The 14,782-nt window shown below is 38.5% G+C and overlaps 1 protein-coding gene and 1 pseudogene across 2 annotated transcripts; one reads left to right on the top strand and one right to left on the bottom strand.

Annotated features, from left to right (window-relative positions):
- The first annotated feature begins 2,694 nt into the window (after positions 1 to 2,694).
- On the top strand, positions 2,695 to 3,078 carry LOC143848952 (chaperone protein dnaJ 20, chloroplastic pseudogene; annotated as a pseudogene).
- A 1,033-nt stretch (positions 3,079 to 4,111) lies between these two features.
- Positions 4,112 to 14,494, bottom strand: LOC143848117 (tRNA modification GTPase). Of its 2 annotated transcripts, XM_077356944.1 has the most exons (12): positions 14,286 to 14,494; positions 14,148 to 14,204; positions 14,012 to 14,068; positions 13,645 to 13,931; positions 12,818 to 12,956; positions 10,810 to 10,935; positions 9,141 to 9,340; positions 8,836 to 8,895; positions 7,355 to 7,493; positions 7,047 to 7,165; positions 4,954 to 5,178; positions 4,112 to 4,585 (listed from the first exon to the last, which is right to left on the bottom strand). In XM_077356944.1, the coding sequence occupies exons 1-12, from the start codon at positions 14,443 to 14,445 to the stop codon at positions 4,391 to 4,393; spliced, it is 1,764 nt and encodes a 587-aa protein (XP_077213059.1). In that variant the 5' UTR covers positions 14,446 to 14,494; the 3' UTR covers positions 4,112 to 4,390. The 2 variants fall into 2 exon arrangements, with proteins under 2 accessions (XP_077213059.1, XP_077213060.1); XM_077356945.1 differs by lacking the exon at positions 14,012 to 14,068.
- Between the last annotated feature and the right edge of the window lie 288 nt (positions 14,495 to 14,782).

The raw sequence follows: 14,782 nt of genomic DNA, 5'->3' as shown, positions 1-14,782 counted from the left end.
TGGAAAGTGGTCCACTGTGCACCTCAATAGTCTCGCCAATCCCTCTAGCTCCTCTAGAGAGATGTGTGTGCCCAAATATGAGACTTGCAAAAGTTTGACCTTTTACCTGTCACCAGTTCATAACATCTTAGGATGGCCTTAAGCTTAAGTACCTTCTATGTGTTAGTCGAACAAGGGATCCAGGCGCAGGAGAAGAGGCCTTGGAAACATGAGAAACAAAAAAAATTTCCCTTGTTCTTCATCCCATAATCCCTAGATTACTAGATTATCGATGGTGATCAAATAAAATACCAGAGATCAAGAAAACATTATCGATATGGTTACCCAATTAGTAACCTCTACTTGATACACTCCCCTCTTAGCTTCTGCATTTCTCAAACACAAAGACCCCGAAATTGGAAGTAGTGGCTCCCTCTAATTGCATGAACACCGGAGGATTTAGAGAATAACTATTCTTCTATCTTAGACTCTAAGTCTCAGGAATTTGGGAACAAGAGTCTATGGCTTAACTTCTCTTGCAACCCCCTTCAAAACCCACTATCTCACCCTCTGTTTTTATGTTTAGTAACCCACATCTTTAATTCTCTCAATTGTCCTCACGCCTTATTAAACAGGGAAACTGGTTCCCTCATAAACAGTTGGGAAATTATACATAGATCAATGAGAAATAAGAGCTTGCAATTAAGCTCTCACACAGGTGCACACATTGAAATATCTTAACATTTTGACCTCCAAGGTTGACCCCTTATTGGGTGCCATATCTTTCATTATGGTGCTTCTACTTGAAGTAACTTGTCTCAAACTTTTATAGGTTTACACCTTGGACTATAATAAGGTAGTCGACCACAATTTTTCATTGATTCTTTGTGCATTGTGAGCTCTGGTATGATAACTCATATGAATTTTAAATTACATCTTCTACAACAGTTACAAAATTACACTGGATCTGATCAGGTGTCCATGGGTGATGGCAAGACTTTACCTATTAATAAATTGCACTGAATGTGATCAGGTTTCTGTCAATTTAGATTTACTTATCTTTGGGAGCTTCTCATTTCTCTATTTTTTCTTATTTTTCACAGGGTGATAATTTGGCTCTCTAAATCTCATTTTATATGCCTAATAATGTATGTGCAAAATTATGATTCAAAAAAAAAATTGTGTAAAATAAACAGTGGTGCCAATATCAAAACAGGGGGATTGCCAGTATCAATTGTCTTTCCTTGTTGGAAGCTATTCCTACTAAAACACCTCAAATTGTGTCCTGTCAATCTCCACTATACAAACATACACAGCTCTCTATTTCCACATGGTTTTCATCGCCAATTGGTAGACCTCATAGCTATCGATTCATAACAGGACCCACAAAATGGACCGTCTGGATCATCAGTTCCTTGTGGCCGATGGAGATGGTGACAGGCAGGACTCAGTCTAAGGCTCCCTGGTGGGACCAAAAAAACGTTCTTAAGCTGGGTTTGACCAGCTGGCCATACTAACATTGTTATTAACATTCAAACGCGAAAACTTAAACATATGTTTTATCCTTTATTCAACTCATGTATTCTAATCAATTTTAAGGGAGATAAGAATGAAGAAATTATAGAGAGGGAGAGAGTTGCCTAAACCAAAATCGAAAAAAAAATAAAGAAGTTATTTGTGGTTTTAAGTACCAATAATACCCCATAAGAGTTAAACAAAATGAACATATTTTTGTATATTGGCACACTCTCAAGTTGGATCTAAGACATTCCATCAGATTTTGTGGCTACTATAATAAGTGATCGGGTCCGTTGATCTGGACAGGTACTATGAGCCCAGTCCATTGATATCAGTCCTGCCATGATCAGATAATCCTTGACAAAAGGCACCCTTTTGGGTCAATCGAGCTGTTGATTTTTGCACCCATTTATGTAAGAGATAGGATCTCCATTCAGTACGAGGCTTAGATTAATGATATCACCGGTTGGGATTCGTCAAATCAACGGTTCAGATCACTCAAGGACTGTACAATTAAACCATGCCTGTCCAAATTAATTTTGATTTAGATCAAAATAAAAGAAAGACACTTTTATCAAAAAAGCTAAATCAGGGGTCTCATCTCTGATTTTAGCTTTATATTATTTTACTATGCCTCCTTAGACTTTTCCCACCTTCTCTTCTTCTCGATTCTTACCAGACTCCAGAGAGAAAACGCGTTGAACGTGTATTTTAAACTTTGTTTCCTACGTCCCCTAATCCTAGCAAGTTTGTTTTGGTCATCTTCTCTCCTACACAAATATTTCCTTCCTATACCTTCCCCTATTTATATCTTACATAAATCAAAACCCATATTCAATGCTCAAATCTCAAACCACCCTTTTCTCTTTATCTGTTTATCATCCCATCCCATCCCACCTCAAACCAAACTCATTTTCATCTATATTTTCTCTCTTGATTAACATTTCCTTCTTACACGTCCCCCTGTTTATATCAATCAAAACCCAAGATTTCTAAACACTCATATTCAAGTTCGAACTCAAAATTTTCTCATCATCACCCCATTATTTCTCATTTCAACTTTATATTTCTAAAACCATGGATACTTGCCTAAGGTCTAGCTTTAACGGGATTACACTAGTTCAACTCTCTCCTCCTCACCACTTTCAAAGGCACTCCAAAATCAACTCCATTTCATGTAGGGCTAGAAAGGTAACAATGGGAAGAGGGATGAACTTGTACAAAGTTCTCTCTCTTGAATCAGAGAATGTGGGTATCGCTGAGATAAAGAATGCTTATAGGAGCATGGCTCTTCAATACCACCCTGATGTATGTCCTCCTTCTAGGAAGGAAGAATTCACGCAGAAGTTCATCGAGGTTCACCAGGCTTACAAGACCCTCTCAGACCCGATGTCACGTAAAACGTATGATCATGAATTGGGTTTGAGCGAAATGGAGATAACAAATGATAATGGTGTGAAGGTTGGATTGTCAAGAGAGGCGTGGGAAAACCAGCTCTTCAAGCTTAAGAGGCGGTCCGATGATCGAATGAGACGGAGAGACAGCAGTTGGAGTGGTAGGATGAGGGCTCAAACTGTATAGCCATGGAGTCCTGAAAAACCGATTATTTGCTTGTTTATTTTTCCATTTTGTTGGTCATTTCGTGCATGGATTATTGAGATTCTTTTGCTTGTTTATTATTTCTTTCTTTTCCTTGTCCTATTCTACTTTAGATTTTCTGTGTTTAAAAAAACATCAAATAAGACTAGTAATCCGAATTGAAAGGGAAGTATTTTTGTTGAAATGGTAAAACTATATATAATAGAGAAGAAAACCCCAAGACCAAGCAGAACCACACCGGGGAGGGCGTAAAGATAATCACCCTCTACTATCAATCGATCGAACAGACTATCATCAATGATCTTCATGCCCTGAAACACTGCACTGACCTATGCCTCATTAGAGTCCTTGACCCCAGTAGGTCCTGAGAATGCCCATTTGGTCTCCCTCCTTGCCTATGGCAGAAAGTTTAGTAGTAAAAAAGTAGGTATCATAAACTCTCACCTCCACTCGCTCAAGCATGTATCACCCGTCGGATCTCATGTCACTTTACCCATGAACAAAATGGGTCTGCTGAAAGAAACATTAGCACATTATTAAAACTGATCTGACCAGATAGCCAATGCTTCAGCTCCTTTTAAACTACTGAAGACATGCCTCCAAAACTATTGTATTTTTTACCAACAGGATGCCTAACACCCTCTTGCAAAATTAGCCAATGTAAGAGCAGCCACACAGGCTCACTTTTCAGCAGATTTTGTCTTCATCCACGAGGTAGCTGCTGTCACATGCAACAGCCCATCTGCAAAATGCCTTCTGCCATGGACGCTAGCAAATCCCATATTTATCAAATGTCATTCTCTGTAGTTTTCTATTCTCTGAAGCAACAGAAGCACAGAACTGCTCCAGAGAATCGTTGCCAAACCAAACACAGGCTATGTAGAAAGTGTACCCAATGTAGTGTTGTATCATCATCAATGACCGCCTCCAATTTCACCTTTTTCATCAATGGACATCACACATACCCTTTAGAACGATTGCTGTTGCTTCATTCGAATCCTACAAACTGATCAAATCAGAGAAAGGGAATACAAAATACCCATTTTTTTCATTCTTATAAACACTATAGAATTTCCATTAGACACAAATTCTCCAACAAACACCATCAAAATCCAAAGGTGGAGAATGTGTTCAATTCAGCCTCCACTTCTCCCTCCAATTCCTCAGCCTAAAAATATCTTAATCAGCACTAGAAAATAAAATGAATACATTAATGCAGGTAGTCTAATCATTCTAATTTGTTGAAAAATATACCGTTAACAACTAAAAACAAAGGCCTTTTACATCCCCCCGATCATTTGCCAATACAAAACTTGGCAAAGATGTTCGATAAGACTTCTTCGGAGACATCAACCCCGCTTATCTGCCCAAGAGCCAATGCAGCCTCCCTCAACTCAATTGTCCAAAAATCCAAAGGCAATTCCTCCTCTATCGACGCCTTCAACCTCGATAGGGCTTCCTTTGTACGAAGAAGTTGCTCGCATTGTCTCTGATCAAAGCATGAATATAAAAATTATGTTGACTTGTAAACGTGGTTCAAATAATTCAAATACTTATGTGGCCACTGTTTCTGTATAGGGGACGGGTCGTCCCCTTTTGTACTATTTGATTTTAGCAATTTAAAGTTACCTTCCTCAAAAAAAAATAATTCAAATACTTATGTCAAGCAGACGCATCAGTGCAAATATAAAAAACAAATGCCAATACAGTGTACAGCCCAACACTACGCATTGTTTAAAACATGCATACTAGGAACTGACCCAAGTCAGTAACTCGCAACTGGGACTTGTAGTAACGAATAGAGGAAAATGAAGGGAAAGGAAGAAAAATGAAAATCCTGGCATAAGAAGATGATACCTGATTGACAGTCCACCTGCGTCCTCCCACAGGGATCTGGTCAAGGCCCATTATTTCTAGTATTGCGGCTTCCAGTTCCAGTATTCCTTGCCCAGTGACCGCACATGTAAGAACATGTTTAGTGAAAGTGATACCATTTGTTTCAGGAAGTTCTATGGAAGCAGATAGAACACAATCGATTTTGTTGATTACAAGGATCACAGGCGTGACAGCACCTGTGGATATCTGCATTTTGAAAAATAACCAAAATTAGATAAGTATATCAGTTAAGAAATCAGAATAGTCTGAGTGTAAATTGCAATTTACAATGCGTTGAGTCTGGATTAATCTCAAGAAACTAGAAATCGCAAAAAGGAACAGAAAGCAAGCAAAACACTCCAGAGCACAGCAAGTACATGCATCGCTAAGCCAGGGATACTACCAGTGAAATATTATTGAAATTTATCCCTTTATTCCATATTCATGATTGATGAAGAAATAAAAACAGAGAATTGATCCCACACTGCCAATTTCTGCTGAAAAGATATTCTAAAATAGAAATTCACTGGTCCCATGCTGGAAGGGAGAACTTATTTTAGAAACAGTTCTGAATTTATTAATAGAGCTCAAGCAAACAAATAATGCCCCATATACATAACAGATCTGGAAATCCCCCTTTTATCCAGCAGCTCGCCATTTCACTGGCACTGTGGTGTGATAGGCATAAACACATCTTTGATCACATTGGCAACATTAGACAGCTTAAATGGACCAGGAGATTTGGGCTGCACCCACGAAAGAATGTAGGACGAATCACCTTCAACCCGATTAGGGACACCATTATTATGATGGATCAGGTATGAAGACTCGTAAAAAGGAGCATGGGCCTCCGCTACGGTAATCTTTTGACCTGATCGGGTCAGAAAACAAAAGCAGCACGTCACCGAAGTGGAGAAGCATGGGCCAATCAGGTGAATTAACTCAAATCTCTACTAAGTTTGATTATTCTAGAGTTTACATGGCATCAGAGTGGGACGCTCAAATCATCGTCCCGTTCTTTTCTCAATCACTCTCATTATTCTTCTCAGTTTCATCTTGTGTTTTTCTCCTTGCAAAACCTCTTTAAAAATCTTCACTTTTATGGGCTTTCTCATCTCAACGGATTCCCAATTCCCAATCCCCCCCCACACACACACACACCCCCAAAAAAAGGGGAAAAAACCCCTCCATTCTTTTGGCCAGTTTTCTCCTTATCGTCCTCCCCTCCGGTGCTTGAACACGCAGCAGACAAGTTTCCAAATCATCTCATGCAACCTTATGTACTTTGCTAGATAGAACAGGCAAAAACAAGTGTTGGCAACATAAGTCACCAAAGGAACTACAGAACCACCAACTTTCACTGAGGCAATCACCAGCAAAAGGAGGATAAAAGCCATGCAAGAAGAAATTGGGGCTCCTTACATAAACAATATCTGAATGATAGTAGAGGAAGCAGCAAATAGAAATGTGGTAGGCTGCAAATTGATATACAAACTGAACAGAAAGCAAATGAAGCCATTGATGGGGACAAGGCCAAATACATGGTCAAAGGAAGTAACCAGAGGCAAGGGCTTGACTATGATGAGACGTTAAATTCAATAGTCAAGCCATTGTGAGGTTCATTTTGGCTGGGTCTTGCAAATATACAAGTGGACACTCAGATAGATAATAGATGTGAAGAATGCCTTTCTTCAAGGTTCACTCAAAGAGGTCTACATGGAACAACAGGGACAATAGAACAAAATGAAATAACTAATTGTATATCAAGCACACTCAGTGAAGCATAGTCTTGGTCCTGATACTTGCAAATGATATCATCATAAGAGGGAGTGGAAATATGATATTCAGATACTCAAAAATAGCTTGAAGGGCACATAAAAGTTTGCGTGAACAAACAAGCAATACCCATGGGTAACTTCAGGTTCATTAAAAGGGCATATAAAAGTCGAGCATTGGCAGAAACAAACGCATGCATTTTTCTTCTTGAGCTGTGTGTCCACGATGGGGTAGATGAGAAATAGTAGTAGTCGAAAGAAACCAGACCTGTGCATAAAAAAGAGGTAGGTTAAACGAACCTGGTTAATTTGAATCCGCTCTAGAAGTTTGGTATCATCAGTAGTCCACCCATCAGAAGCACTTACTGCCATAATAATTACGTCAGCGCCCATGGCAGCTGCTTCTGATCTCTGTACACCTGTGAATCAGATAGGCTGTTTGAGTAGAGCTAAACGTAAATCACAAGAATTTTCATAAGCTGTACCAAAAAAACATGATGATGCAAGCATTCAACAGTAAAAACACACAACCCAGCTAAATTGCTAGCTATCATATTATTAAGAGCATAAGTTTTGGTCATCAGATACATAAGGAAAAGAAGACTCACCAATCTTCTCGACAACATCATCAGTTTCTCTAATACCAGCAGTATCAAGAAGAGTCACGGGAATTCCATGAACCGTTACACTAGCTTCGACCACATCCCTCGTGGTTCCAGCAATTTCTGTAACTATTGCTCTATCACTCTGCATGCTAGAAAAAGATAGTATCCAATTAGAAGTCACCTGCTGACAGATAAACAATTTGGTAGCAATGTTGTTCTTTTAACTGAAATGTATCAAAGTGACCTGAGAACTTTTTAAGTTTTTGATACCTTGTTTCCTGGTATTTCATTAAAGGGGACTGATATCCGCACTACCATATCTTTATAATGCCACTGCTCACTTTGTTATACAATTTTTTAATTAGCTTTTCACGGATGTTATAATACTCAACATGACCCATAATCCCATGAGGATGAAAAGCATGCGAATTGGACCGTTGGAAGCCTTCAATTGCATCTGTTCCTTGGAAGTAACAATTCTATCCAGATTTCCGTAACTAAATATCCAGCCATGTCAGTAGTTACTTTACCAGTACATACACAGAGAGAAACAATTGCTTCAAACTAGAATAAGTTTCTATACTCAGAATATAGGGCCACAATCCATGTTACATGGATTCTTCTAAATGTGTGAATAATCCATGTCGGACACATCTCGGATTCCAATACTTCAAGATTCTCTGAGACATTTCTAGATCCCTTTTATCTGTTTTTTATGCATACCACTACCACAACTTTACAATTACCTCATGTTTTTAGTTTTAACCATAGTTACCTAGGTGGGAAACGAAACATGAAACGGAAACGGCAAACGCATGAAAAAAATACAAGGGAAACGAGAAACGAGAAACGAGAAACAATAGAAAATTGTACGAGAAACGTCTTAGGAAATGATGATTTTCTTAAGTTCCACACATATTTCCTACACGTTTCATATGCACTTTCTACGAGTGTTGCATACGTTTATCACGCGTTTACACATTATTTACATAAGTTTTCCATATGTTTCCCATGTGTTTCAAAAACATTTCTCCAATTTTGTATCATATTTTGGAAACGTTTCCGAAATGTGTTTCCCTCATTTTAGGGGAAACGAGTTTCCCAACCGCGAAAAATGTGTTTTATGGGAAACGGGTTTCCCACCCGCCCAAGTAGTTTCCGGCAACTATGGTTTTAACCTTCCTACCAGTAAGTTTCGTAAATAGAAATAAAATATCATATCTACTTAACCGATCAAATTTTTCAATTTATTTATTTTTAAAACCATATTATTATGTAAGAAAACAAAATTGAAAATTGATTAATATATTTTGGAGAATCCATGACTCTTTCTTTTTGAGGTTTGCCGAATCCAACACTTGATACCCGTGTCGTAGTGCCGAATCCAACACGTAGTACCGATGCAACATAGGCCACAATGTATGAAAAACTTAGAATTACAAAAAAATTCAAACAAAATTCCAGAACCAACTCAGGCTACCTACTTTGCTCCATGCATTAAGGAGGCTAGATTTCCCCACGTTTGGTCGGCCAACAATTGCTATCTGCAAAATTTTGAATAAAATGCCCTCAGAAAAAGTACCTAGACACCAAAGAAATGATGGGAGCGAAAGGTCAACCTTTTGACTGAAATTTTCATTTTATTTCCTTTAGGAACAAAAATTGAGCAGAAGTGAAATTTACAAGCAGAAGATTAACATTAGAAGATAAGTAATAAAAACAAACACCATAACCCTAGAGACAAGCGCATTGGTACGAGTATGTTAGACATTATTGTTGGAGAAAATACCTGTAATCCGGATTGCAGAAGCTTATCATAATTGGCAGTATCAAGAGCCTGTTGCACATCTTGCCACATAGCTTGTATTTTATCCATCACCATATGTAAGTCCAGATGCGGCATTTCATCATCAAAATCCAAACGAGCTTCAATTTCTGCAAGCAACTCGATGCACTGCTCTCTCACTGATTTGACTAAAGCAGAAAAGCCTCCCTATCACAGAATATGTTAGCATACCCATTCATCAGCCTGTCTACAGAGAATTACATAATAAAATTTACTAAAAAAATAAATTATAATAAAATATTCTAACAATGAAAAGAAAATCACTAAGAGAACATTTGTTAGTTGCATAGTTTACCAGAAGCTTCCTAGTTGGGCGGGAAGCTTGCTTCCACGGAAGCTTGCTTCCACGGAAGCTCATAATGGAAGCTAAATTCTTTTTGCTTCACAAATTTAGGGGAAGTGCACTTCCTCACAGGTTCCTACACTTCCTATGCAGATGAATATATTTTCCTAAAAGAATGGTTTCTCCTTTTGACAACTTACAAGGTGTACTTAAAATTAGAAAATTAATCTTAACTGATGTGGATCTTTTAATAAAAACTTAATACTAAATCTGCATAAATAAAATATGTTAAACTATAAATTCCTAAACTTTGTAATTCTAATCAGCCGTGAAATCCTCTTACTTGCAACCTAACCTACATTAGCCCTTCCTCCCTAACCTACTATAACCCTAACTATTTCTATACGCTTCTTCCCTTCCGCTTCTTATATGCTTCATGTCGACTTCCAATGACGCTTTTCACATGTTTTCACTTTACTTTCTTTAGAGCTTTCGTTTCCTGCATTTTTTCCTTTTTAGACCCCTCACTTCTCAATTATGCTTCCCAAATTGCCTATCATACTCGCTTCCAACTCTAGCAACTATGGGTAGTTGTGTTACATTGGTAGATATGGATCCTGGTACTTGGACAGGCAAGTGTCAGCCTCAACAAAATAGGATGGAAATGTAAAAACAAAAATACTATAAATTTTTGAAATTTATTTCTTAAGTTGGTGAAGATTACATATCATTTAATGCAAAGCAACCCGTGATGAACAATTCAATAAGATGCACCTATATGACACACAGGGCTGCCCTCTCATGAGAGCACATAATCATTATGGACTCTTCATCCACTGGGACCACATAGAGATGTCATACCCTCAAAATTGCACTTATGAAGGATCCTAACTATCCAATAGATGGAATTTTCTGTGGGCACTTTCTCAATTATTTATAACTGCCCATTTGCTAGCCACCAATCATGTGGTCATGATCATCAACAAGTACAAACTATAGGCTTGGGCATCTTCACTATGGGTCACATTGGATGACCTATCCATATCATGCGAAAATCACTAGTCAAAAGTATTGAACAATAGATTATTAAGATTCTATTTGCAATTAGTATATAGGTTTGGATTGGGTATGGTATGGACATGGTGTAGCGCCAAATATGTATCGGACATACGTATAACAACCATTATTAACTGCCCAGTAACATAGGCTTGTTGCCTAATGAAGCCTTCAAAAGCAAAATCCAAGGGTAACAATTACATATGAAGATTGGCTACTGCCGAAAAAAGTATGCTTAGCATGCACACAAGCTTTGTATTTGAGAACAAGTACATGCCTGGATCCCTGCCAAAGCAGCGTCTGCAGCTGCGACAGACTTAGCTGAAATAAGCTTTCCAACATTTTCTGCTTGAGAGAGGTCTAAGCGTCCATTTAGGAAGGCACGAAGAGTGAACTCGCCTAAGAAATGATGTGAGAATCATTGTGTCAGGAGATATAAACTATTACACTTACCAAAGTGAATATTATTCCAGCAAAGATCACATAAACAAAACATGTAATTAAGTTTCTTATCGTAAACGCCACTGGAAGACGATAAATAAATAAGCATTAGAAACACACCATTACTAAAATCTTCTCAAATTGGAAAGAGTCCATGTAATGAGGGTACTCTTAACTTCTCAAATCAGAAACACACCAATAGTAAAATCCTCTCCTTGCACCACTTATCTTTCAGAAATTTTACTCGTAGTAGGATTAGAAAGAGTCCATGTAATGAGGATACTCTTAACTTCTCTGGAAGAATCAGATATCGGGTATAGAAAGGTGGAGTCAAATTCTGAAAAGATAAGTGGTTTAAGGAGAAGTCTCTCATGGAGCTGTTTACTAGCCTATTAGCGGTGGCTGTTGATAAAGAAGCGATGGTTTGTGAATCCTTTAAGCCATGGTTTGTGAATCATTTGATCGAGTTGATGACGGGGTGACTTAGAAAGTGAGGTTTTGTCAGAATTCTTTGACAGGGAGTTAGACAAGGTTTCTGTGTTTCTAGAGGAGCTGGAGACCATCTACATCAAGAGGAAAGGCAGAGACAAAAGAATTTGGATCTAAAACCCAACTAGGGATTTCACTATTAAATCTTTTTACCATCATCTCCTTCCGGTTGCATTGTCCTCAATAGTTAGCAGAGTTTGGAGAATTCCATCTCCTCCTAGGGTGTGCATTTTGGCTGGATAGCAATTTTAAACAAGATCACGATGGTCAATCACCTCCGTAATCGTAAGCTGCTAAATAGTGGACCACCATGTGCTTAGAGGCAGGGGAGACCGTTGATCACCCGCTCATTCACTACAGGATTGCTAGAGCTTTGGCATCGCATTCTTGATCGCTTTGGCATGTCTTGGGTCTTCCCAAATCATTTCAAGGATTTTGTTGAGAGTTGGTTGGGAGCTTCATGGCCTGAAAAAGGAAAGTTTCTGTGGAGATTGTCATTGCTTGCTACTAAATGGACTCTTTGGAAAGAAAGAAAGAATTGCCTATCTGAAAGTGTTTCCAAAGGCACTTCCATTTTAGTGAAGGCGAAGTATTTGACTTGCAGGTAGCCAGATTCTTCATTGTTTAAGAGACGTTTCTAGCCATACATTGAATCAATTTTGGAACGAAATTTTCATGAGCAAAGGGAAGATGGATATCTCAGTCCCTAAGTAAACCCCATTTGATCAGGGCAAAGTGAAGCTTAACTTTGATGGATCGAATATAGGCAATCCAGGCCGATCTGAAGTGGGAGGCATCCTTAGGAATGAGCAAGAGGTCACCAAGAAGGCATTCTCAGGGCTAATCGGGATCAAGGACTCTAATGAGGCGGAGGTAATGGTTATTCTTCAAGGGATAAAATTAATTGACAATATAGACTTGGATCAATTGATCGTGGAAAGAGATTTCTTGAAGGTAATTAGATGAATAGACCTCAGAAACCCTCACCTCGGGAGGTTCGTGGATGTCATTGAAGAAATCCAGGAGGGCCTGGAGGGCCATGAGATTGAATCTCAGCATGCAAAGAGATTGTCTAATAGCGACGTTGACCGGCTAGCGCAAGCGGGGTTGGGGAGAACTCAATTGAAGCGGTATGATATACGCCCTCCTTCATTCCTCATCTGGTGGAGGTTGTCATTTTAATTTCTCTTGTAATTTGACCACCTTGGTCTTTGGGGTTCTCCCCATTCTTAATAAAATTAATCACCATTCAAAAAACACAGAAGAAACAAAAAATGGCCCATTCTTAATAAAATTAATCAGCATCCAGAAAAACAGAAGAATAAAAAAAATGTTAGTAGGTAGAACAAACCGGGTTCTGCAAGCCTTGCCCCTGCCTCTAAACAAGCTCTCAAAACTCTATGTAGACAGACATCACTACCATGGGATTGGAGTTCTACCACATCCTCTCTGGTGTAGGATCTCGGCGCCAACATAGGTATGGCTAAAACCTAACAAAAACAAAATACCCAAAAAACTAAAGCATAGGGTCAGCTAACAACGAACAAAGAAGTAATAAAGCAAAAGAATTAATCATGTAACTAAGCAAAAAAATACTACGCCATACCAAAGAATAGTTCAAAAAAAGAAAACTTGTAAGTTATGGGTTGACTTTTCTTCTTTAAATCAGAATGAAATAGCAACCAAACGAAATGCCTCACTTTTCAACTGTGTTTTTTAAGCATCAACATTATGCTATATATAAATACAAATATATATATAGGGAAATAATATCAGCACAACCATGTTTTAATAATTGCACTGACCCATCGTCTTTTCTTATTTAAAGAGCTATGAAAGATTATTACAGTTCCCAAAAAGCTCTCACAAGCCAATTAGAAAAGTAAAGACACGCTGAGTTAGTGCAATTGTTAAAACATGGTTGTGCTGATATCATTTCCCTATATGTAATGGAGTAATCACTGTATTATGTGTTGTGTTGTAAATCGATTAGGAGACAAAATTAGTTACTACACCCTGTTTCAAGGTCTTTACATGCATTCACATACTCTTATATTGCTATCATACTCTGCTTCTCTCCTTTTAACAATCAAAACACTTGAAATTTCTAAGTCAATGGAAAGCTTTTCTAACCAAACACACGTAAAAAATCATAACTCAAAATAAGTTCGAAAATACCTCATCGACAACATTGCCTTCAAGGTCAGAAACCACACCATATTCTACATAGTGACTTTTGGGCTTCCACAAAAACGAACTAGTGTTCTTCTTCTTCTTCTTGGCAGGCCTAAAGACGCGGCCAGCGATCTCCACAGCCGACGGCCCTGATAGCCGAACAATCCCGACCGCCCCTGATCGACCTCCCAAGGAAGTGACAATGGCAGCAATTGTACTGGAACCTTCAACCAATTCACAATTAGGGTTCGAACCCAATCGCTCATCTTTCAGAGGAATTAGGGTTTTGTCTGTAAAGAAAAAAATAATAATGAGATTGAGAAGAAAAGAATTTGTTGGGGTTTAGGGTTTAAGGGGGGAATTGGGTTACCTTCTAGGGCCAATGGCGAACCCAATCGCTCATCTTTCAGAGGAATTAGGGTTTTGTCTGTTAAGGAAAAAAATAAAGAGATTGAGAAGAAAAGAATTTGCTTGGGGTTTAGGGTTTAAGGGGGGAATTGGGTTACCTTCTTGGGCGAACGGCGAATCCAAACGCTCATCTTTCAGAGGAATTAGGGTTTTGTCTGTTAAAAAAAATTATAATGAGATCAAGGAGAAGAGAAGTTGTTAGGGTTTAGGGTTTAAGTGGGGGAATTGATGTTTACCTTGTTGGGAAAGATTGGACTTTAGAGTTAGAGTTTTGGGTTTTGGAGTATGAGAATAAAAGGGGGAGATTTTTCTAGGGTTTGAGAGGTGGTGAAGGGTAAAGGTTTTGGTTTTTGAATAGAAGGTAAAGAGATGATGGAGGCGATGGAAGATCGCCATTTTTTTGAAGAAATGAGAGGACTGAAATGGCTAGCTTTTTTTACCGTTCGCGGGAACTTGTTTTTATTCTATCGAGAGCCTTATATTTGCCCCCTTCATTTTGATATTGGCAACCCCATCTCTTATTTGAAAGGAGTACCAAAGGCTGAAATTTTGTAATGGATAAGAAGAAATATTATTTTAGTTGTTTTTGTTGGATTTAGGCCGAAAATTTGAAATTTCGGTCTCCGAAACCGAAATTTGAAACCATATACTGAAACTTCCATGTAGGGTGTCAAACGGATCCACATTAGATGCGATCCATCTGTTGAAAGTGTTCTTCGGATTTCATCACATG

Source organism: Tasmannia lanceolata, unplaced genomic scaffold (genome assembly GCF_043159265.1).
Source record: "Tasmannia lanceolata isolate RefF3 unplaced genomic scaffold, GAP_Taslan_0.1 ptg000016l, whole genome shotgun sequence".
NCBI classification, from domain to species: domain Eukaryota; kingdom Viridiplantae; phylum Streptophyta; class Magnoliopsida; order Canellales; family Winteraceae; genus Tasmannia; species Tasmannia lanceolata.
Note: the sequence above shows the minus strand (reverse complement) of the source record. Positions and strands in the feature narration are given on the sequence as shown.

Excerpts from the sequence above, each read along its gene's own strand:
- LOC143848117 (XM_077356944.1), bottom strand. The coding sequence starts at position 14,445 with ATGGCGATCTTCCATCGCCTCCATCATCTCTTTACCTTCTATTCAAAA. Across the intron at positions 9,341-10,809 it reads TTTGGCAGGGATCCAGGCAT|GCTTTTCTGCTTTAGTCAAA; the intron begins GTACTTGTTCTC and ends TGTGATAGGGAG. Across the intron at positions 4,586-4,953 it reads GCAGGTGGACTGTCAATCAG|AGACAATGCGAGCAACTTCT; the intron begins GTATCATCTTCT and ends TGCTTTGATCAG.